Raw genomic sequence first — 26,115 nt, 5'->3', positions numbered from 1 at the left:
TATTCATTTATTTTTTTCCCTCACAAAACGGACACACATTTGTGGTTTAAGGTGCATGTCATTGAAAAAGCCTTTAGTTTGTCTAGCCATCAGTATGGCACCACTCAGGATGTGAAAAGAGGCTTATCAGGGTAGAAAGATTGCATGACAGAGGGCTCCAAACAAATCAAGCTGTCAGATTATTGAGACACGTTTGGTCTGGGAGAGCAGAACCTGCTCTTCAAGCAGAGGGGGGCAGAGGACAAGAGAAAGTGAAAAGATTAAAGCTAATGCTTTTCCATTCAATTCTCAGAGTCAGTATTTAGAAATAAAGATTACGCCGTCAGATATAACAATTTATTTTAGACTGGATTTTTTTTTTTTTAATGCTTCAATCCTTATTGAAGAAAGCCCCTACTAACTTTGACATTCAAACTGAAATGAACAGGATATTGTCAGGTGTCTAGCTCTGGTCTCAGGATCAGGTTACAGGCTTAATGGGTTAAACCTCTGCAATAGACTCTTAATTCAATTCAGTGGTGAAGAGAGCCAAGAGAGTAAGATAAGTCCAAAGCAACCAGCAAGCAGTCCTTTTCTAAGCAGTGAATCAGACAATATAGCAAGAACACACTTGCTGTCTCTTGAATGTCTGGCTGCTGCTGCTATAGGGCTGTTGCATTGGCAGACGGGATTGAAACACCAAATGTTGTTAGGTTATTGCTAACAGAACAGCCTAAAAGAATATTCTCACCTATGATGAAGTCGTTTGCTCCAAACTGATATAGAATTTTTGAAGAGGAGTAAAGCATTCAGTGACACCACTGTAGGACATGTAATACTGCCCAGTTAAATAAATAACTCTTCTTTTTTAGCATTTATCTGATGGTGGAGAACTTTACAGGGATGGATGAATTTCGGCACCGGCAGAGAGAGAATGAATAATCTATCAGAGTAAGCTAAAAAAAAAGACTGCTGTAACTACGAACTGTGTTTATCATTAAAAACTGTGGTGAATATCTAAGGAAGCTAAATGACACATTGACACATTGTCAGCATGACATATGTAATGTGGCATTTGTAATGTATTCTCAATAGACTGGTACATGTCATAAATCACAACAAAAAAAGGACACATTTATCATTTATCAAAATTACTGTGAATTCATTGTACCATTAATGTTGGCGTTATGTTGGTTGGCATTTACAATCACACTGCAGGCAAAGCTAAAAGAGTAAGTCATGGTGAATAATATTGTGATTGGACAGTAGACCCACTGTACCACCTGAGCCACAGCCACACCATAATGTACCAGCACAAAAGTTTTTTTCTTCTTTCATTCATTCGTTCATTCATTATTCTGATACCAACCAGGGTTATGGCTGGTGTGATACAGGGGTTCAGGGTTGAAGGAGGGTGTGGATGGAAAGGTTCAAAGTAAAATTCCACTTAAAGACACTCCATCATAACAGATCTGGAGCTCTCAGTTTGGTTTCACCACTACAAAAAAGTTTTTTTATTATGACAACCTTTTACAAACTGCCAGAATCTGGCAGACTGTAGCTGCTTGGCTGAAAAAAAAAATCCCAAAGGAGCTTGAAGGAAGGGTGCTCCCTCTCAATCTGCTTAATTATATTGCAGCCACTTTTCACTTCAAACAATTAGTCAAACTGTCAACTCTCATACATAGATACAAACTGAATAGCTAGTAAGACAGGATGAACATAAGAAATTTGTCACAAGAACAAAAGTAACTGTATTTAGATGCACCCCATAAAGTCTAATGCAACATTCCTCATGGCAATGGGAGAGTGAATTTCTGGAAAAAAAACAGCTGGTGTGTATGGCTGATCTACTTGGAATCTACTAAGAGATGGAAATAGAGACACGTTAAGGCTTATGTTACAGATTTGGGACGGAGGTCATCACAGTGGAGAATCTAACAGGATTCTTACAAGAAATATTTATGTATGCAGCTGTGAACACTGCATTTATTAGCCAATATTTGATTTGAGTGTCAGTCCCTGACATTATTTGTCATCTAAAGTGTGTAAAGCTATGTCTTCCCATGTTTACTATAAACAAAAATAAAAACTTATTCCTTGACAGAAATCGCCAAATAGAGGAAACTGATTAGCAGACGTGAAGTTCAAGACCATCTGCCACACTTTAAGTTAAGAAGAAGATGTAAATATATGAGCTGATATACTGCGTACTGTTTTATAATCCTCACACGTCATTAGAAACTGTGCCCCTGTAGAGTGCTGGCTTGACAGAAAGGATGCTGGGCTGGCTCTGTCAGAGGTGATCACCATTCTCATGAGTCATTTGTCTGGACTGTCCAGCCTAGAAAGACTCCCATAGGCTCACAGGAAGCGAACATCAGCTGGTTTGGTTATCAGACCTCATGTCAACTGTAACTATTATTCAGGAAACCGCTTATGAGTTATGTAATTAGGGTATTTTTGTATAATCAACATACCTCTATCTGTGGAATTGTTGATTAAAATTAAATACACAGCAGTTTTTAAATTACACCTATATTTGATTTGGGATCAAATCTTACAGTATCGACTCTAAAAAGTTCTTTCTGGCCAACTACTTTTTCTTTATTTTATCAATAAACAACGTTGTTTGTGCAATTACAGCTGTGTTTGGAGCAAGGCATAGCAAAGAGTCTGCCCTCATAAAAACCACACAAGTAACCAAAACACATACGAGTTTGATTTTAGTGCAATCTTTTAGACAATGGCTGCATTTTGAATGTGTTGCTTCATTGGGGACACAGCAATTTTTCTTTATTACTCTCTCTCTTTCTTTCTTTATCTTCCTTATCAATATATACAATATATATAGTTGGTTTCCATTTATGTCCTCTGACATTGGTTTACATCATAACCATGTGCTTTCACTGCTACACTGACAGAAAACAGACAAATCGCCCAAATCCACTGAATAAAACAGCATGTCTCAAGAAATGTTTCAATGATGTGAATTATGTCACAGTTAGCTGCATCTAAAGTGAAACAAATCAGAAGTCACTTAAGGCTACTTGAGGCCAGATGCCTGAAATATGGGAGCAATTATTTTGACTTAAGCTTTTAATGGTACCATAATTTTTCTTTTATTTGAACAAAAGATCCAAACTTTTTTTAATCAATTTTATTATTTACTAATATAGACAAAGTCATTCATGTCATGTTTGTATTTCATGTTCTTCCCAGATATTTACACAACCTTAAATCTTTCATCTGTCATCAGTCTGGGGTCTCTTTAATGTCTTTGGTTTAACTTTTAAAACAGGTGAGAATCACATCAGTTTACTTTTCTCTGCACTTACCTATTTAGGGTTACATTTAGGTAAATATGACTGAGTTTAAGCCAAAGATATGAAGCAAACATCAGATGCATTTCTGCACTTACACAGCCTCACACAAGCCCTCAACAGTCCCAAAGGTATAGGATGTAAGGTAACCAAGCTTTTGCATTGAAGCTCTTGTCAAACCTTTAAACATTAACTTCACAGAACCTATTTAGTAGTTTTTTGTGATCACTTTACCCATTTAAAACAGTTAAAACAAATCTGATTAATAATCATTATCTAAGACCTCTACTAGATGAGACAATGTCAAATAAATCTTTTTGATTAGGGGCACCATGTGCTCACGCTCACCTCATCTCATAACACCAGGGACCCTCAATGAGATTTTCAGAAGGAAACATTACTATATATGTATTCCAGATGGATAGGATTATAGCAAAAACAGTCTCATATGGCTTAATAGGCAGGGAGGAAACTATACTGATGGATATGGCAAAAGCCCTGAACTGTAAATTGTATTCATTAGTGCCTTGTTGAAATAACTGTGGCGTGTAATTATGTATGGATGATTAAAAGGGGTGTAATTACCTAGACTGCTGACACAGCTGAAGCCTATAAATCACTGCGTTTTTTGGAGATAAAACCTTTGGCTAAAAAGCTCAGCCTTGCAGTTCCATCTGGTTTTCATATGCATATCCTCAAGTCTCATCTCACTAAAAACAATACAGTTAACTCCCTCCAACTGTCATGTTATGTAATCTTAGTCAGTGAGTGTGTGGATGTTGTCAAGAAGTTTGGTCGTTCCTTTAATTGAAAACAAGCATGCATCATGAAGAGACTCACCTGCTTGCCCTCTAAAGTGTACAGTCTCCTCACAGCTCCAGAGTCCAACTTGATTGCATCTGTGATGTCAGTGAGCACCTGCTCGAAGGAGTGCGCTGTCTTCTTATTGAGCAGTATCCGAACCGCCTTGCGGGGTTTGACGCCGCTGCGGATGACGGTCACTAGCTTGGGTTTGATGAATTCCTTGGACTCACGCTGCAGCTCATTCTTCAGTGGGATGAGAGAGGAAAGGGAGCGTGATGTGCCGGTCTTGCTGCCCACTGACCAGTTGGGGTTGACGTTCCTGGTGTAGTCCACACGCCGGAAGGGCTCATTTGAGGCACACACATAACTCTCGCCTAGAGAGAATTAGAGATTAGAGATAGAAATAAGGTGGAAAAATTGACAGTGAAAACATGGATCTCTTCATCATCAGAGAAATGCTGAAAAATGTATTTCAATTAAAACACATGCTACATCATTATCCACCTCACACGTATAGAATGCACCATAAACTACTGCGGCCACATGCGGCGAAACAGAACAACAAGGAGTTAACATTCTTCAGCTGAAACAAAAAGGCATATTGAAAGGCCAGGCCAGTGTAACACTGTCCTCTCTCCCTTTCAGCTGTTGAGCTGCTGCATTGGCCTTCCTCCAAAGCAAAGCATTTTGTTTTATCTGCCAGCATTCCATTCGAACAGTTAACACGCAAATGTTTCCCCTTAAGAACAAAGTCATGTGACAAGTACAGGGGCTTGGCCGGTAAATGAAAACCACAGCAAGAATGTCTGTGTTGTGAAGGCTGGGTGTTCAAAACTCAATGCTAAGTAAGAGAGAGAAAGTAACACATACTTTCTTCTCATGCTACATTCATCACAAAAGTATTTAAGTGTCCACAAACACATGAGCATCTCTCAGAATCAACTTGTGGTAAACAGATCAAAGACAAATGATATACTTTACATACTGTAAATTCTATTATAGCAAATTTACTTTGTTCAGTGAGGATATTTACAGGGAAATAAGCTTTTGGTAAATAGTTAATTTTACTGAATGAGAATCAAATCTATTATCTGATGTGTGTCAAGACAAACGAATCGAGCTGCAGTGTAAGAAGGTCATACGAGACTGTGTCCCATGATACCTGGTTTTATTAAGCTTGCAATTAACCAAAGGCTAATTAAAAGGCTGGGCCACAGCTGGGGGGACTGAGATATGGTTGAAAACTAAAACAAAATATAACTGGGGCCGTCATCCATCCGGGGGCAGAATACTGAAATGCCCTCAGATGGTGACTGGTGACAAGTGTATTCCCTGAGGTGCAGAGATCTCAGGTGCAACATCACTCTGGGATGTGATGGGAGCCCCAGCCACCCACCAATGGCTGCTGTCCTCATGTGGACAACAGATGAGGTCAACCTTAACAGAGCTGTCTAACCAGTCCGACAGCTTTTACTGCAGTGGTCTCACAGCTGTCAGCAATCCAAAACCCAAGCAATGGCAGTAAATGGAAATCATAAAACAGTGTTAATTTTAAGGCAATATAAAACTTATAGTGACGTAACCCCATGATTCAATGATATCCCCAGCATGTATGGTCATCTGTTTTGCTGAAACAATACATATTCACCACTGTAGTAAAAGGAATTGGACCAGCAAGGCCAGCACACTATTGGTTTCATATGTACCCCAGACTGTAGGTGGGGTAATTTGAAATTGTTTGATGGTACATTCATGATAGAGCTGAGTGTTAGCCTGGAGCCATAAGCTGCAACCAATTAAATCATTTAAAAATATTCATGACTAAGTAGCTCCTAAAACTGTGATTTATTCATCAAAAAAAATTTAAAAAGGAAATTCTCCAGGCAACAATAACATATCTTGGTTCAATTCAGTTGATTGTAAAAATTAAAAAAAAAACTGGGATTTTATAAAGACAATGAAAATGGGACTTTGTGGTGAGTGTTTTCATTTTAAAAGTTGACATCTAATTCAGCCTCAAGAGTTCAACTGTCAGCTAGCCTTGGAGGCTATATTACAATATTGATATAGGAGACTATAGCCATTTAGCTCATGGCCATTAGTGGCAGCACTAAGAACAATACTACATATACTCTATAGTCTGAGTGCTCTAGAGGGAGCTTTTTCAAGTCTGAGATATCATCAGGGTTATCTTGGAATAGGCTTGGAGATTAAATGTGCATAACAGAAAGCCTGCATAACAAACTTGGGCATGGAGCTTGTGAGGTCTGTTTTACCAGGCAAATAGGGTGAAACAAAATGATAAACTAGGCTGAATTATGGAAAATGTAAGATACAGTGTAGAAAAACTTAATTTTTACCAGTTAGTGGTAATAAACCGCTTGTCTTGCACACTTGCTATTGTCCCAAGTAGAATTCCTTTGTCAGCATGTTTTTTACCCCCACAGCAAACTACAAAGCTCTTTTTAAACCCAGTTAAGAATCTGCTACTTCTTTCCATAGTTTTCACAAGCACATAAGTTCAATAAGATTTTTCCACGGACTCGGGTCAGTCCACTTTAGTTTTTAAATCTCTGTAGATTCTGTGGTTTAGAGTTTAGCTTCACTCCTGTGTTCCTGTTTGCACTTTTCGATATCAGCCTTATGCAAACTGACCTTACATTAAAAGCTTCGTTGTTGGTGCTATTCAAACAAAAACAGGCCTAATCAACCAGGTATGGTCATATTCTACACTTTTAGGGGCTCATCGAGGTAAACAACTTTACCGTGTTGTGCAGTGGAAGAAGAGTCGCAACTCACAGCCGTTCATGGCAAGGCAAATACCTCCCCCACTATGGAAAAACCCTACAACTGACTGGTTGGCTCAGTAATCCCATCCAGCCATAAGGGGCACATATGTGAATGGTGCTTATTGGGTTTCCACACAAAAGAGCCTCAGCAGGCCTCAATCAATGGAGGCAGACTGCTGAGCTGTGCAGTAATGTTCCCTCACTCTGTCCATTAGATGGGTGAGTAAACAAGGATAGTACAGTGGTGCTTGGCCCACCTGCAGTACATCGGAGTTTACCCAAATCACTTACCCCTCATACTATCAAGGCATGCAGATAGTTTGTTTATTTTTATGCTTAGGTCTTTAGATATCTGCCTCTGAGACATCTGTCACTACCACAATACAATTGGATTAAATGGCAATTCGAATGAGGCGTAGGCTACACAGTATTACAAAAAATCATCATATTCACACCTTGAAAACTCAATATGATTGTGACCTTACAGAGTCAATGTCCTGGTTACTCAGGATAATCCACAAAAAAGTATTTTGTAATTAAGGTAAAAAAAACAAAAAACTTTAGAGTGAGTTCAGTGAATTGTCCAAAACAAATGGGATACTGAAGTCTGGAAAAAACATTGTTACTGATGGTTTTAAAAAGGTAACTTCCACATGCTTTAAGCACCATGAAGGGAAATTTAGGTCACCTTTCTGCTCACATGAGATGGATGGTAGAGATGGGGGGGGGGAATCCCATATTTATGACTTGTTTAGGAGTTCATGTCATCCGACAACTCAAGACGCTTGAGTGATTGCAGAGGTGGTAGTGTGAGGGTTAAAAGTATTATTAATATCCATTCAATTCGGTTTTAATCACCCTGAATGATGGACTGGCTGATGTGAGACCTCTTAGTTTATTTGGGTTTCAAGAACTTTTGCATTATGTGCCATGTCGGACACACTGAAGCATAAAAGTCGTTTACAAGTCAAAAACTGGTAGTTACAATAACTTCGATATGGCATTAACATGGCATCAGCTGCAGACATCTCAAAACCTAGATTAAGAAAAACAATCTGCATTGCTAGAGAGAACATGGGGTATAATGATTCTGGAACCAACTTGTGATGTATGCCCATAATCCTCATTTTCCAACAATGTCCTGTAAATCTGAATGCAGAGTTGCAGAGGCAGAGTGCTCTCTACCAGATCCAATGCACCAAAACAAGCCCAGCTCAACTTGCCAAACTAGTGATGCTACAGAATTCAGATCAGGCACTGGCCTAAATCTTCCCCGGTCACTCAGGGGATGGGGCATAGGAAATGAGTGTACCACAGAGTCTAAAGTTTTAGGAGGATGTGAGATGAAAATAGACCAGTATAAGAGAATAATGATTGCAGTAAGAGTTTAGTGGATCCTGAGTGTGTGTGGCAGAGCAGTAACCTCTCGTGTTAAAAGAGGATTGCAGGCAGGTCACAGCGCAGACAGACACACACCAGGGCTGATCCTGAAGATTAACTTATTACTGAGAGGTCACTGTCCCTGCGGAGTGAATAACACTGCAGGAAAGTGAAAGGGGAGGAGAGGGCTGTGGCCCATTTGTGTCTGCAGTGTGCGACTGCCTTTGATAGAGTAAAACTTTTTCATGGTATAGTTAACTTGTATGCTAATACACCCAGCAAGCTGTTTAGAGACTCCTACAATGACTAAATTAATCATATAGCTGTGACTGCAGGAGACATTCACCAGCGGTTATTACTTTTCAAATTCAACTTTTACTTTATAAATGACTTTTTCATATTAGTTTCCAAACTTTTATTACATTCATTTAAACCCATTATTTCCCCTCTATACTGCAAGCAATGAACAGATACAGGATGGGGGAGGGAAACTTCCATCTTTCAAGCCCCAAGGGTGAGATCATTTTTAAAAGACTTTAACAGCCAATAGACCACAAATGGAGCTGCTGCAACAACACATTCATCACACATTCACTGCCACGCAGGGCTTCACTAAGAGATGTACACAAGGCACGTTCAAGCCCACACAAAGTCAGCTCGCAAATACATACTAAAGAGGGTTAGCGAGTGAAAGAGATAGATCAATGGACACGGATGCACATTAGCAGAAGCCTGTGTGGAACTGAAGCTGCACTGTCTGCCTGCACAGCACTGGGTCAAACATGTCAGAACAGTTATGTCAATGATGCAAATGATGTGAATGATGCCAGGGAAGCCATGCATTGCATCCATTATACTGTAACTGTTCTCCAGAGGTAAATGGATAGATAGAGTAGATCTCTGCACTGATGTCAAAGTGAGCTTTTGTCTGAGAGACAGAACTTGCCTGATTGCTACACAAAGTAGACAGCATCAAAGTGCCAGCCCTTGAAATGTAAATTTGTTCTGAGTGACCTTTTAAACTTCTGTTATAACTCGCCTGAGGCTTTAGTAATGTATATTTACACGGTCCACTTAACCAATGCTCAAGGCAAAATCTAGCTTTTATAAAAAAAAATCAATTGTATATCTGAACCAATGCCCATTATCTATCATCAATAAAATCAAGTATTGAGCCTCTCATGGTTTGTGGCCATATGAGGTGGTTGCTGCATTCATCATCACCCTTACCCTCTACTAACTCATCCAGACTGGTGATCTTCCTGCCTCCATCCAACGCGTATAACGTCCGTACTCCTTGAGGAAGGTTGACATTGTCCGACAGGGACCGTGTGAGCTCCATGAGCAGAGCATCCAGAGACCGGAACCGGTCGTTAGACACCGCATACACCATACCCTTAAAATATTTGTCTCCATTGCGATAAAACCGCATTTTTCGGGCTTTTTTCTCGGACGTGAGGGACTGCAGAGTGCGTGTGCGATAGAAACTACAGTGCGCACTGTGCGCAGGGCTGGGGACCAGACCGTTTCCTCTGGAACCTGACTGGGACCCAGAGCCAGAGTTGGTCCTCGGTATCCGGTGCGGCTTCTCCCGCTCCTCAAAGTGTTCAAATTCAATACTTCTGCTTAGCGACATGTCTGCCTCTTTCTACTGTAGACTCTCTGTTTTAAACGAAATCCCCAAACAGAAAAAGGCAACTTTTATCCAGAGAGCGCTGGAGGGTCGATGCGTCCGCAGCCGGAGGAAAGAAGGAGGTTAACACGTGTGTGTGTGTGTGTGTGTGTGTGTGTGTGTGTGTGTGTGTCCTGTCTCCACTTCCAGTCCACAGTCAGAGTATTTGCTGCACCGGCTGCTCCTTACAGATCTGAAACGTTGACTCTCCGCTCCCAAAAAAAGGAAACAAATCAAGAAAGTCCACAGAAACTGAACCCGGTCCTCACTGATCCGATGAATTGATTTGCCTACCTAGAGAAACACAACAGGAGCAGAACCCTGATCCAAACGCCAGCTCGGGATTATCCAGTTGAGAATGTGTCGAATAAGGAGCAGTTGTGTTTGACAGACATCGCAGTGGACCTGCAGCTGGCTTTCAAACAACGAAGAATTTCTTTTTTTTTTTTTTTTTTTAGAAAACTTGAGCGGACCGCACCAGACACCGCAAGCCGCCTCCTTCTCCACTTCACATCCTCTCTGTGACTGGTCGGCAACGCAAGCTGTCAAATCAATGGATAATGAGAGAGAGAGGGAAGCCCTCCCTCGCCTCAGGGTCCTAATGCTCTCTATTGTTCTGCTGATGTATGCAGGGCATGGAAACAATGAAGTTTATACTCATCTTCACTGACCTAAAATGTGCTCAAACTTTTCAAACTGAAAAAATACCAAAGAGAGTTTTTTCTTAGATATGAGGCATACCTCTAAAGTCTGTAAAGTCTAGGCCGAGGCTGGAAAACCAAGTACAGTGATATTAACTACATTATTCATTTGACAGATGCTTTTGTCCAAAGAGACTTACAAATTAAATGTTAATATGTATTAATGTCGTGTTTATTCATATTAGCATATGAATAAAACATATATATTGGTATATTAGCCTATATCAATATAATAATAATAGATACTGTTTGTTTGCACAGTGGCATAAAAACATCTCATTCTTACTTAACAAAAATACAACAATTCTTCTTTTCAGGTGATTATAATGAAAACATATTTATTAATATTACATTCAATTTCTGCCTATAGATCCTCCCAAATGTTACCTTTAATAGATTATATCATTATAGTTGCCTACATAATTGCAAAGTTGTTGTTTTTCTGAAAAATAATTATATGCTTTTGAGCCTGTTTCATACCTTCACAAACTAAAGAAAAGAAAATATACCCTTCACTAACAAAGGTTTTTAACAGTCAGCTGATAAGTCAAATTAATTACACTTTGAAGATTGGTGGGTTGCTATAAACACAGACAGTATATCTGTTATGTAGTGCACACATTTAAAGATACATACATAGATAGACAGTTGTTGTTTGTCTCTTAGGGCGTGAATACAGTATGTCTGTGTTGCAGAATGCAGCAAATACTAAGATGGACTCTGTATGTCTGCCAAATAGTGAGCCGGGATTATACAGGGCAATGCCAGTTTTACTTACCGCCTGGTGGGTTCCTCGCCACCATTCTCTGCCAGCATCTTACCTTCCTGCGTCACCACCTGGCACAGCACAGAACCGACCTGAGCCACACTGTCTGTCAATGCAGCCTGTCAAAAAAGCAGGGCAAAAAGTAGTATGGGCAGACTGGGGATGAGTTAACCCACTTTTCGACCAGAGTATAGCCTAATTCCTGCAGCAAGTGCAACAGAAACTAATAAGTCTATCTTTGTCACATTTTATAAGCACTAATTAGGGACAGGCTAGTTTTTAAAGGCCCACCAGTAACTTTCTGACCATAAAATCTACAGGTAAAGTCACATATATATTAGAAGAGATAGATAGATGAAAAAAATTAACAGCATTTTGTGTATTTGAGCTGGTCATTATTTGAAATATAGGCCACTTTTACCATGTTTTTACCAACAAGACTAATGTAAACAATACTTAATGTAAGCAATAGTATTTTTTTAGTAGATGTTTTGGATTTGTTCCTCCTTTATTCTTCATTTAGATCCCAATTTTCTACACATCGTATCAACAGAACAAGAAAAGGTTAGGGTTAGTGCTTAAAGGTTACAACAAGTCTAGCATAAAGTATCAGTGATATATTAAGAGAAATAAGAAAATTATTTTATGAACACTGACACATTGTAGGAGAGATACCATATTGCATTCTTTTGGTGGTCGGGTGACTCTTGTTTTTACATGATCACAGATTGTGTATTTGAGGAAGAAAATTAGGTCCAGAGTGAATTGAAACTAAATCATGTGACCTCATCTGTCTCTTGGCCATGGTTTTATTAATCTATTCATTCCTTTTTGATCCACTGTTTTCATTCAATTGTATATAAATATCACCAAAGAGTTTCCAGAAACATCTTAGGAATCCTTCCAATTGAAAGCCAGCTGTGTTGGATGTATTGTTTGAGCAGCCTTTGAGGGAGGAAGTCGCTTAGCAGAAAGCAAATAGGAGTGCTTTTCCCCCAGCAGAGGGAAATCCTGTACAGAATGACAAAGCAGAAAATCCCTCAATGACAAGAATCCCCCTCTCTAAAATAAAAAACACAATCAGGTTGGCGATAAGGCTTAAGCCCCCTCTCACTGTTTCTTCTGGTACTTTTGGTAAGCTACTAATATAATGCAGTTTATGAGGGATTTGGGGAATAATTCCCCTCTGGCATTTATATGAAAATCACTTAGCAAAACAATCCACTCCAGGAAACAATGCAAAGCATGCGATCAGTTGCAAAGCTCTGCTGATTTAAGGCCTGAATCACATACTTTATAAGCTACTCTTTGAGAATTGAAAAATACAATGTTTTTGGTCAGGTATTCTACAGCTTTGTAAATGAGATATTCATTGTTCCTTATGCTTTACAGTTTAAATACGTTACTGTAATCTCTTTATATGTGCAAACAAAAAATGTGAAAACAAGTCTACAATTCAGCTCTAGCTCCAGCATGTGTGTGTCTGTTATTTTTATGGCAGGCACCAGGTGCCACAACCCTCTCACAATTTCAGATTAATGGGTCAATAAAGATGAGAATATGGTTTTGGGGTCAAAGGTCAAGAGAGAAGAAAGGCAGAAGAGGTCAGTGTTTCACAGCTCTGTTTTTTCCCAACACATCCCTGCGTCATCATAGTCATAGCTGAAGTGAACATGTTAAACTGCAGTTTGTGTGTAGATTTTCAAAGACAAAATGTGACACAAAAAAACCCAACATAAAATGATTGTAGTCATGTAACTAATTAATTGGTATAAGTACAATAATTAGCACCAAAATCAATCAATGGTTGTTTGTTTTCATGAGGTCAAGGTCAAAGTCATTTCTGTCTGATCCTGTGAAGTTTCAAGAGAAAAAGAAAATACTGCAGCGCCCTCTAGTGTTGATGTGGACACTATGTGAAAATGTGCAACTTTAGGGCAGAGACTCAAAGAGGATTGTTCACATGAGCAAAAGGTTTACCTGTTAGCATTAATCAGTTTAAGAAAGACCTAATTTGTGACAAATAATTAAACAGTGAAGAGAGACAGAGACAATGAAAGGATTTTGGTGACAGAGCAATACTGATAGAGTGACTAAAACTGGGCAATAATATTCAAAATAATAACTATAATAAGATAAAAAGCCATGAGATAGAAGTGTAATATGTAAATGTTGATGAAGAGCCAACAGGGAACAGTCCAAATATTTCATACAAAAGTCCTCCTGACTCACTGAAAGGAATTACATCTGCAGTTGCTTCCTCTTTACTGTGACCGTCCAGTAAAATACCCACATCACTGCCAATGCCACAGCTTTTTGTCCGTTGATCTCACACCACATCTTACGCTCACTTGTGAACAAGACACTGAAATGCTTGAACTCTGTCACTTGGAACAAAAATTTGCGCGTATCATTGCCTCAGACTTTAATGCTGCTGACTCTATTCACATCTGCTTCAGACTTGGCTGTAAACTGCCAACAAAACACATCTCTGGCAAAAAAAAAAAGCAGTCAATCTGCACTCCCAGGCTGCACCTTGAGATTATTCTCAAGAAAATCACAAACCGAATTGGTGAAGTACAATATGAGGAGCCAGGGCCAAAAACACGGCTAATAGTCCAGTTATACAAGACTAGATTGCTCACATCATTGACCAAAGAATCCCTGTGACTTTCTGACCATAACTCAGAGCAGCCACCTCTGTGATGGAGGCTGGGATTCAATTACAATCATTACTGGGCCTGGGATGCAGGGAAGATTATTTTGGAGGGACCAGATGTTTCCAGTTAATCTTCACTGCACATATGGGTTTACAGCATTTGTCCAGCAACTTTTTTTCCCACTATGTGGTCCAACTCAACAAATATGCTCCACTCTTCAACAACTGTCCATGAGCTATGGCTACATATCTTGAAATACATCTAAAGAGCTGCTCATCTATTTTTGGTGTTCTGATAGGTACAATTATGAAGAACCTTAATTTCAACAACATAATGAACTCCTGTAATAAAACACAACTTAAGTTCAAATCAGCCTATTCCTCCCAATCATCGTGTTCCTAAGTTTCACCATCAACTTGTCACCTACATGTTTGCTGAAGTCCCGAAGCACAACTATAGAGTCCCCAAGCTGCATCCTCCCATTTTCGCCAGGGCCTGGGAGAGGGGTTCAGTATGCCTAGTCCTGGCAAGGTTACTTTTTTTCCAAAGACACTGTTCCCATAGTCTGGCCCCTCACCTGGGACCAATTTGCCTTGGGGGACTCTACAAAAAGCTGTTGCCACTGACAACACAGAGCTCAGGATCACAGGGGTATGGAAACCCCTTCACTATAACAAGGTCCCAGAGGTGTGCAGAGAAACTCATAGGACAAAAGCCAATTAGCAGCATTTACAAGTACCACGAATGAGCAAATAAATACACTGTTTCATATCTATGTACAAGAGATGCCAATATTACCAAATCATCAAAGCACAAAATGCAATCAAGAAAACAAAATCACCCTTAGGTTTGACTTCAAAGTTGGCACTCCTCCATATAATCAGACTGCATTTTTATCATGATATCGAAGGTTTGGACACTTGGAATATCCACGTTTCACAGAGGTTTAGGTTGAAAAATAATGAAAAAAACATGTACAATATCAACATGTTAATGACCATTGGCATACAAAACAAGATACAAGATAAATTAATGGTTCGTCACAGAAACACAAAGCACAATTTCATGCATTTCTCTTAGCAAAGGTGCCCAAAATGTATGACAACCATAAAGTGGACAAAAAAACAATCATTCTCAGCCATGGCCAGTGGCAACTTTTATGAGGACAATAAAAATTAGAGTCACACACCACCATTGTAATTTCACCAAGTAAACCTTGCTATACTAAAGTGTGTTTCAGAAAAGAAATGACCAGTCAGGAAACATTTTCTACCTTTATAATTTATCAGGTAGTTTGCCCACAGCAAAACTATATGCACACAGCAGAGACTCAAAAGCCTGGGCATGATCAAAGACAAGGGTATTATAGGTGCCAGACGATGTGGGCCAGTTTAGTTAAAAACCTTCTGAAATGAACCTAGCACTGCCTCCACTACCAAGACAAATTGAATTATAGCAGGTCACTTCAGGTTTTACACCATTTGGCAGCAGTGACTCTGAGGGGCCATGTTTTCCCACAATGACCCAATTCTCTCACATTCTGTTAAAGGTAGATGGTACTGCTGCCAGGTCAGCTAGCATGATGCTGTAAGTGAGCGGAGACTGCATTACCTTGTCTGACCGGAGAAGTCAAGAAGAAGGAGGTTGATTAGAAAGTATTAATCAATTTCCCATATTTTCTTGTGTTAGAGACTCATATAAATTGGGATCAGAATTGTTTATTGTATTGACCATAACCATGTATTGAAAAAACTAAAACTTTAGGCTGGGGGCTGTCAATGGTTGGGGGTCAGTTCACACCAGCCATGGAATTAAATCTGCAGTGAAGTGGCCTCAAGATATGAATGAGAAAGTCCTTGGGTGGCCCAGCTGACTGACATTTTAATCAACATCAGAAGATAACTAATCACCTGCTTTAGACTAGCAAATGTAGCAAAACCATGTAGTTTCTTGTTTGTTTCCTTTTTCTGATTGTAGTTATAGCTGATTGTTGTTCTGCATATTTGTGCATTTAATGATTTTAAAATGCTTAACCAGTTTGGGTTAAACAATGTGGTCACCAATCTGAAAGATCTTATGCAGTATGTTGGCGTGTTGTGTTACTTTTTAACGCACCATTTCTACTATTGTTATATAACAATATATTTTTTATTAATATCAATAAAACACTGTAAAACATTCCTTTATTATACCTCAAGGTGTTACAAACTGTTACTTAGTAAGTCAATGCACCAAGACATTGAGGGATGAATGTGGTGGTGGGCTTCTGCTTAGAGGAGCACAAAAGTGCACGCAAACCTGCTAAAATCCCTCTTAAAATCTGTGAAGATTACCAGAAATATTCAAAATATTCAATTGTCAAGTGAAAAAAAAAAACATTTGGACATTTCACTTTGTCATTTGACAGTTTGGTGTACCGTAGATTGCTGACAATAATGAATGAATGAATGAAAAGATGTCTAGAAAAAAGAGGTATGAACAACATGCATCAACACATATATACAAATATACAGTTATATTAAAAATTACAATATTAGTATTAGTGATTACAGTTTCATATTGTCATTGCAGCGCTTTCAAATACCAATATGCATGTCTGACCACTAGATGGAGCTCTTACACTTACTTTTCACTGTAGCTGCACCACTCACTTCAAATTGGGTGACTTGTTTTTCAGTTTTAAATATTTTGTTTTTATATATTTCAGGACATTTACTCACCTTGTGGTTCTTTAGCTGACTTGTTAAGATTAACTTTAAAGGGCGGCATCAGTAATCAGCACCAAATCCTACATCACCTTTATTGCCATCAACATCATATGTGATTCAGAGTCATACCTTCACAGCATAACATACAACAGTATATAGAAAGAAGCAATGTGAATGGAAATAAAACAGAGGAGAAGAGGTAGGGATTTTTAGACGAAAAATTAGAGTGTACAGGAGGAAGAAGGTAGAGTGTGGAGAAAGGGGATATGATTCAGCGAGGCGAGGATGATATGAGGTATTTCTTGAAGAGATGAGTTTTCAGACTCCAAAAGAAAGTGGGGAATAACTGGAGAGGAAAAAAATCTCTCTACCATCAGGGAAAAGACTAGGTTGGAGAACAGTCGAGTCTGCATGGAGCGATGAGCAGACTGCAGAGAGGAAACTGCTCAAAAAAGTAGAATAACTTAGAGAAAGATTAATTTATTTGTCAGTGAGTTTGCAGTAACTGTAACATCAAAGCATGTATTGCACATGTTTCTGTGTATGTTCACCCATACAAAACTAAAAAAATCAAACCACCCACCTTTAAACCACCACACTGCTTCTGTGTGTCACTGCACATACCTTTTGGCCTTGTCCTGACATGAAACACACCTCTCTCATTGAGTGGTTTCCACAGGAGCAAGACACATCTCTGATCAATAAGATACTCTGTGAGTTCTGCGCAGAGGGAAAAAAAATCATCTAGACATTAATAGAACAGTTAATCGGTCAGAGCTGGTACTGGTAGATTACAGTTGGAGAGGTCATCACATTGAAGAGTCAAAATTAATCGAGGCTGACACATGCCAGTGCGAGGCAATGCTTGGGCCTGATCTCATCCAAGACATGCTGCTCCTCCTCAGAGGAATGACTGGCCCTGTGGCCTCATCTTTGTGAGAAGCCACATGTACCAACCCATCAAAGGCGTAAGTACAGTACACATTGGCATTGATCTAGTGCTATCATAAGGAACAGGCTTATCAGATAGCATTACTTTGCTCCATGGTGGTACTGAAGTGACGATGGGGAGTGTAAATATTTGATGTCAAACACTTCATATTTTGTCCTTCAATGCAAAACATGGAGATTAGAAAATGAAAAATGTTGGTACAACTTTCTAATAAGGCAGCCTTTAAACAGGGTTTATATGTTGTAACTAATGGCTTTATTAATTGTTAAGGAATCTAAGGAACTAATGCTTTACATATCAATTATAAGCTATTAATAAGAGCAAGGTTGTGAAAAATCCCTTTGCCCGGTGTTTAGTCTTTCTATTTAGAAATAAATAATACAGTTTTGAAAGTTGGTTATCCATTAATAAACACACACAAGTTTCTCACTGTATAATAAGCCATTAATATTGCAGTTATAAAGAGGGCAACCTTGTAGCTAACCTGGTAGAGCTGGAACCCCATGTACAGAGTCCTTGCTGCAGCCGCCATGGGTTTGACCCCCCGACCTTTAGTCCTTTACTTTGTATCGTCTTGAACTGTCCTATCTAATAAAGGGAAAAAGCCCCCCCAAAAAAAAAAGAATATATAACAAATAAAGTAAAATAAATGTTAATCAATAATTTAATTCAGTGAGTAAACCTTTTAGAAACCCACTGCGTTATCTGATAAATGATTTGTGATAAAGCTAAAAACAGAGCTGTATCATAGCTCACAAAATGTTGTCGTTCCATTTTTACAGGATGGTGACAAACCTACAATATAAACTATGAATTGTACATTCAACTATCTGTGTAGAGAGGACTGTGTCCTTACATGCTGATGACTCTGTTGCAAGTATGAACTGCGCTATTACCGCCTTCGATAACAATTATCTGATGTGAACTATGATGCACAATTACACCGGTCACTTCATGTCACCAAAGATCTGGCATATAATTCACAGAGATGTGTCAGAAATTAGCATTGTGAGCAGTTGGGCATTGACGGATGTCTTTCACTGTGAATATCAACCACCGTGCTGGTGAATAAGTCCTTTCTCATCTAATCTTGTCACAAACTCCTACAGACCACTGTGATGTCAGAGCCAGTCTGTAAGCCCATGTTCCCACATGAGCATGTCTGCTGTTGAACATACAGCTGCTGGACTGAAAGGCTCACTGTAAATCTTATGATACAGTGGATAGTAGTAGTTGTTGATGAATGAATCGTCACAGCAATAATTTACAAGGTCCAGTCACTGTGTGGTGCGAGTAAGCTTTGGTGACACATTTTCTGTGGCTCTCGGTTTTTGAAGGAAGTTGCTGACCTGCTAAAATAATCCTCTCTCAATCATTTAACAGTTTTTAAAAAACTCTTTTAAAAAACACTTTTATTACAAAATGAACATATTAACATGGAAAAATAGTAATATTACTCCAGTGTTACTGAATTGGTGATTGTATCTTACAGATTAGAGGTCTTGTGTTAATAAGGTCATAACAGATTAGAGACTTAAACCCCTGGTCTGATTTGGGGTCAGTCATAGTCCAGATTTTTGGAAAGGTTTTTGATTCAAGAAGGCAGTTCTGACAGAAATTAATAGGACTTTAACCCTATCTAGCATTTCTAAGCAGTATACAAATGTTTTATAAATTAATTATAACCCACTACAGTGCAGTTATAAGCAGATATAGCCGGTTATTAATGTGTTTGTCTCCTCTTGTGGGCACCCACAAGTGGAGACTGGTGTATAACCAGATGATGGATGACAATACTAGTCCTAGTACTAAATACTAGTTTAGCCCAGTTGTAGTAACACATGTCTTTACAAGAGAAGTTATGTCTTTACACCTACATCCAACAACATTAGTGTGTTATAAACAGTTTATTTTATGTTTATATAGTGTTCATAAATACTAAATATGATCAGCGATAACATTACTATAAATTAATACTATAAAAGAAAAAATACCTGCAAAACAGTTATCCTTCCCCCGATCCACACTATTACCCTGATCCCTAAGAAGATTTTGATGTGCTTTATATGCTGTCACATATGATTATTCAATATATGCAGTAGTCGCCTGCATAGATGAGAATACAACATAACCATCAGGTTGGAACATTATATTTACTTTACCAACTTGACACAAAACACAAAGAAAACACCAAAAAAACCAGTTGCCTTACCCTAACATACAAGAAGATTTTAAAAATATTTAAATGCTGATACATATAGAAGCTACTTATAGAATACATAGACCCACATTGCCTGCATGTACCTTGAGCCATTCATCAATATTCACAAACCTGTGTTACAGTATTTGCAGTAAGTTGCAGAATTTGGGGTAAACCGTGTGCCTGAGAGGAATAACAAGCAGAGGGGTATACACATTTGACAACTGGGGAAAGAGATGCCTCTGTTAAACCTTTGCTGACAATTGTAGGATGTGCGTTAAACCACATAAACACACATCACTGCAGCACTACAGCAGGCAGGAGGAGTAATCAATAGATGGCACTGTTTCCCAGGCCTTGGCCCTCAACCTTAGTTAGTACCACTTCAAATCTCTCTGTCTCTCTCCATCTCTCTTTCCCTTCTCTCCTGGGAGCCTATAGTTGTTCTGTCTAGAACCCACTTCACTAAAATGTTGAACAGACTCTGGGCCAAAGCATACCTGGAGCCATTTCAGGCAGAATCCTCCAGGGAATCAAACATCATTGCACTTATGTTATCAAAGTATAACTGAAGATGGGATAGCTGTTTGGGATGAGATATATGCTCACAATATAAGAAATGTATACAAGGTTAGAGGGCGATTTTTATACAGTGAAATGTGTGATTATATATATATAAAATCATCCATTTCACTTTTTCAGTTATATATATATGATATAGAGCAATGTCAGCATATAATGATTGGCCAGCTTCAGAATATATATTGCCGCAATCCTGGCAAAAATTGTTTTTTCATTTGGGGAGAGAACTGTAACTTAACTCTCCACATCAACCTGATTTCTTAATTCATATGAGCAGTGTGGATACCCTGCCAAAGTTCAAACTGTGATTTCACATGAGATATTTTTGTTTATTTTTATTTTTCTCTAATGAATATGTAACATTATATATGTAATAAAACTCTGTGTTTTTTCCAAACTTTATCTTTGATTGTTGCACATTTAGTCACAGATATTTAAGGTTACAGAGAAATACGGTTTCAGCAAATACGTTTTCAGCAGCTTTAACTACTTTAGCAGCCTGCAAGTCTTGCACTTACTTCAAATCCCCGGAGCACAGGTTTAGTGGCTGACCATTCATGAACTTACAGATAATATAACAAAAAAAACACAATTCTCAAATACAATTCTGAGTGTAACAAGAGTACAGTGGTAGAGAATTGGTTATTTGGGGACCATTTTCATTTTCTAAATGAGCAATTTACATTTTCTTGAAGTAAGTCAATGTATTTTGTGTGTGTGTGTGTATGTGTCTGTGTATGCATGTGTCACCCTACTCATGTTTAAGGGAAAAGTCTAAGCTATGTATTGAGATAAAATACTGATCATTTCATGCTGGTAGGATTGTTACCCCTGCCTTTCTACAAAGTTGATCTACCTGCAGATGATTGGCTGTTGCTCTGTTGCAAAGATGTCTGGCTTGAAACTTACAGTAAGAAACAAGATTAATTAGGGTGCTGTCTGGTGCTGTTTGATTAATTATAACATTGATCACAGAATGTGAAAGTGTGGAAAGAGAGAGAGTGAAGCTTGATTGATGAGTCGATGTGATACCAGGGAAAACCACTTGGGCTCATGGTATTCTCTCTTAAACCTAGAAGCTCACCAGCTGTTTCTTTCTTTTTTTCTTTTTTTTCCCTTTTGCCTGAAGTGCACAAACACAATGTGTATTCAGCGTCCTTTTGTTCCTCACTGTTTTCTTGAAATACAAGAATAACAGGGTTTCAAATAGCGTAGCACCCACTTGGTTCACATGGGGCTACCTTCTTCACGGAAGTTACACCTGGAGCATGAGACAATCACAGTGGTTGCTAGGTAACGGGTCTCCTCATGGTCTCTGCTGTGAGCTTCCAGAGAACCAAGCTTTGCTCAGTGAATCATTCCCTACACTTGATACAGGAGTGAGTATGACAGTGAGTGGGCCATATATACAGTAGAAAGACAGTGTGTGCATGTGTAAAGTTACATTTCAGAACTCACAGGATATAGGCCCTTTTCACAGAAGACATTTTGACATGTCACAGTAGAAAAAAGCACAGGTTTATTTAATAAAAGAAATGGCTTAATTCCATTTAGTTGCTTCCATTGCAGGTTCCTAGCGCTTGCTGGGTCACTGTCACACTATCATGGCTTAGTGGGACACTTGAATCAAACCGAGTCATTGTTAATGGTATTGGTAACACTACTACTATTACTTTGACAAGTCAAAGCATTGGCTGTGAAAAAGACCTACTGCAGAAAATCCACCAATGTGAGGACACTGGACCCGTTCTCACTTCTACATTTTACCTTCTAGAGTTAACACGGGAAACTTGTAAGCAAACAGTTCCCTTTTTACACACCCAGCAGGCATGGAACAGTGTTAGCAATAATTTCAAAATGTATTTCTGTTAACCTGGTGAATTTAAGTCCAAAAGCCACGTCCTTTGATCTGTATTTTGATCTCCACCAACTCTAAAGAGAAATATATGTCTCTTTAGCTTCTTAAGGCTTCTCTGTGTTCACCATCTAGTCCTTTACTTTGTCTGTCTGAAAGATACAATAAAGAACTGCTAAAGCTGTGTACTGGTAAAGACAAAGGTTTAGGTTGCTTTTATCTTTTGGGAAATGAATGTAGTCAATAGTAATGTTTGTGAAGTGTGTATGTGTGTGTAAAAGTGGTATGTAATCTGTGCAAAATCTCTCTGTGATGAGCAGATATTGGCTCTTGTTTTTAAGGAGTGCTCTCCCCTGACTAGTGAAATGAATGGTTTATTATGATGGCCTCTCCAGCTTTACTCAATAGTGTCGTTTTTCTCTCCTCATCAATTCAAGCCATCTGTTGCTCATTTCATATCTGTCCATCTGAGTTTGGCCCTGGAACCTTGCATGTTTGGAAGCATCGGATTAGTGTTAGAAATATTCATTTATCCATTTCTAATGTGGTTTGCCATAATCACATTTTAAGCAATGCCACCATTTTAGAAAGCAGTATCACAGATCTTAACATTGCACAAATGGCACATGCATTTGTAACACAGCAAATTTAAAGGGTTAGTTCATCCAAACTCCCCAAAAACATATTTTCTCACTTTCTCTCTCTCTCTCTCTGGGTTATGTAGGCTTGATAGTTTTGATTTTACTTGCCCTGGGTTTGAGATATCCATCTATGCAACTTTTGCCGCCACCACTATACCATGGAAGAGAATAGAATCATATTTATGGTGCTCACAGCATAAAAACATTACATGCAGCAATGAATTCAACAGCAACATCTATTTCCAGAAACTGTCACTATGGATGATCTCCAGAACATGTTGTGAACTGTTTTTATAGGGGTTATTTCTTTGGTAGGAAGTCCAGTGGAAATTGTTCACAGTGAGATCTGTGGATTATCCATAACATTGTTTCTGGAAATTAAGAGTTTTTAATTGCATACTTTCAGAGTAAGCTGCCGCTAGGACCTCTCTCTTTCTCTCGTGGCTTTCAGTGCCTCGTTCCAGATGTTTGGAATGTGGATCTTCATCCTCAAGGCAGCCTCATCCCTTGTTCCCTCTCTCCCTTTGTGGGTACGGTTTCCTCGTCTCTTCTTCTGCTGAGTGAATGGTATCCTTTGAGTTTCACCTCTTGTGGGTAAGTTTCATGGTCTTCATGATGGCAAGGAGGTTGTGCAGGTCAGGTCCTATTCGTTTGGCAGGATCTGGAAGTTGCTTGATATCCTCCTGCACATATGCTTCATCTATTTTTTATGTATGTTTGTAATATTTTCATCCTGATTTTCCATATTGTAATTTTACTATTGTTATGTTCAGTCCGTTCTGTACACAGATATTGCATATGTTTCTGTTCGTGGAAGAGGGATCCTTCCACATTTGCTTTTTTGATACTCTAAGGATAGAGGGTGTCATGTACTGTACATATTGTAACGGCCTTTGAGGCAAATTTGTGATTTGGGCTGCATAAATAATATGTTATTTTGTAATTTGGGTGAAGCGATCCTTTGAGTATTTATCCATGAGATCCTATGCTGTAACTGATTCTTTACATGTGATGTCTAATAAAGATTCCTCGCCAGTTGCACAGTAGTTAGGATTTAAACGAGGCACATAAGGTGATCTGGAGGACTACGGCTGATTTATCTTGGACTGGGACACTGTTGTGGTCCTACAGTTTGGCACAGCTGCTCTCATAAAATGTTTTGATACCCCCAATAAGAGTTCAGTGTTTTACTGTGATTAAATCCCCCAGGCCTGTTTGCAGTAAAACAGTCTCTCTCTCTCTCTCTCTCTCTCTCTCTCTCTCTCTCTCTCTCTCTCTCTCTCTCTCTCTCTCTCTCTCTCTCCCCCTCCCACACCATCACTGTTTGCCTCTCTGCCTCCATCGTCATTCTCGTTCTCTCCCACTCTCTACCTCTAATGACCTACACACAGGGAAACATGGGTCACTGAGTTTGAGTTCGTGTAGTCAGGACAACAGTCTGGTTAAAACCCTGGTAACTGTCTTAAACTGAAGTCACACCAAATAACTGTAAACAGTTTTTATGTCAAATGACATGTCTGCATTTGATTTATTCATCATTTCTGCCAGGGAGCTGAGGCTATGCGATCGCCTCCATCTGTCTGTGGTTTATTTGACTGTGACAAAGATATTTCTACAACTTCACACTTGATTAGTCCAAAATTTGCTATGTACATTCAAGCTCCCAACAAAAGAAATGTATTGATTTTGATGATATTCACTCACCAGGCCAACATTTCAATTTTCAGATAAATGTATCGTCTGACCCCTCAGCTGTGAACACACCTTTTGCTGTACACCTATGTGTTCCCAGCAAGACGATACTTGATGATTTTGGTGACCTTATGGCCTTTCCTCTAACACCACTATCAGGCCACATCCTGGCTATTTTGGCAAAACCATTTCTCTCATTCATGTGGTACAATATTGACTCTGAAGGAAGCGTCTAACTTGGAAGATTGGCATTGGTGACCTGCTCTCTGACTGCTTTCTTATATTATGAAGTGTTTATTTCAACTAACTCGAAAATGTATTTTAAAATGGCAGTATAGCAGCCCTAGAGACAGATGTACAAATCTGAACAGAAATCTGACATCTCTCATTACCTAATTCATTTTGCCAGGGGTTGGGACGGTATGCAAAGAGTTTAAGATTTACTTCAGACGTGACAATGCTTATATCCTGTACAATATCTCAGCCATTAGGTTTATTTTCTGCAGAAACATCAGTGTCACATTATTAGACTGTTAAAAAAAAAACTTTTGACCTCTTTTCTCCCGGACTCGTATTATGTGAACCCATTTCCTTTTGCTCTCCGCACTGCCATATGACTGACTCCGTTTACCCCGAATTTGTCCTTTGACGATGAATGAGTGTTAACCAAATGCCTTAATTGTTTAATTAGGTTGGGTCCAGGGAGCTGTGACAGCTGCAGCGTGATTCATGTATGCTGCATTTTCAGCAACAGTAATGGGTGGTTGGCAGGTTGGGGGGCCAAGGAGTGATGTGGCCTTTGGCAGGAGAGCTGGCATCTGTCACCCATGTCAGCATAATGGGAGTGTGAGAAAGGCAGTCCAAAAATGCTGCCAGGTAACCCATAGCCTCCATTTTTCACAGTGGTTGAGTTACAACAGCTCAAAAATGAATTCTTATGATTTTTAAACAAGTCAGCCAATACTGTATTTGTAACTCTTCTGAAGTTACAGTCAAAGAATTGAAGCCATCCATTCTCTTAGTCTCTCTCTCTCTGTCTTCCAAAATGTCTACGCTTCATGCAATAACATATTGTTCGGCAATTGAACTTTAAGGTGGAATATCCCTTTAATCTTTCAAGTTCTACCTCTCATTCACCCAATAGAACATAACACAGTGCAACTAACTGAAAATTGTTTGGTATATACTGTAATTCATTATGCCATACGGATTATATATACTGTACCTTTTTTTGTGGCCAAGGAGCCAACAACAGTAAAAGTCACATGCATCCCCAGAGCACCATGAGCAGACTGTGTGTAGCGCTTGTTGGAGTAAATATTAATAGACAGGCAAGAGCGCTGGCTTGAATATTTCAAATCAGAAAGGCTGTACGGTATGACTGTCCAAGCCTGTGTGCTGCGATCCATTA

The 26,115-nt window shown here is 39.1% G+C and overlaps 1 protein-coding gene across 6 annotated transcripts in view; it reads right to left on the bottom strand.

Annotated features, from left to right (window-relative positions):
- The window catches only part of dclk2a (doublecortin-like kinase 2a), a 41,437-nt gene extending 30,959 nt beyond the window's left edge, over positions 1–10,478 (bottom strand). For 5 of the 6 annotated variants that reach the window (XM_051385000.1, XM_051385005.1, XM_051385003.1 and 2 more), the window contains exons 1-2: positions 9,506–10,477; positions 4,143–4,480 (exon numbers count right to left, since the gene is read on the bottom strand). In XM_051385000.1, coding sequence (XP_051240960.1) covers positions 4,143–4,480; positions 9,506–9,911 — 744 coding nt within the window. In that variant the 5' untranslated portion in view covers positions 9,912–10,477. Of the gene's footprint in view, positions 1–4,142; positions 4,481–9,505 lie in introns of all 6 variants that reach the window. The other variant, XR_007881626.1, reaches the window with a different exon arrangement.
- Positions 10,479–26,115: the final 15,637 nt, after the last annotated feature.

The sequence above is a fragment of the Dicentrarchus labrax genome, unplaced genomic scaffold (genome assembly GCF_905237075.1).
Source record: "Dicentrarchus labrax unplaced genomic scaffold, dlabrax2021, whole genome shotgun sequence".
NCBI classification, from domain to species: Eukaryota; Metazoa; Chordata; class Actinopteri; family Moronidae; genus Dicentrarchus; species Dicentrarchus labrax.
Note: the sequence above shows the minus strand (reverse complement) of the source record. Positions and strands in the feature narration are given on the sequence as shown.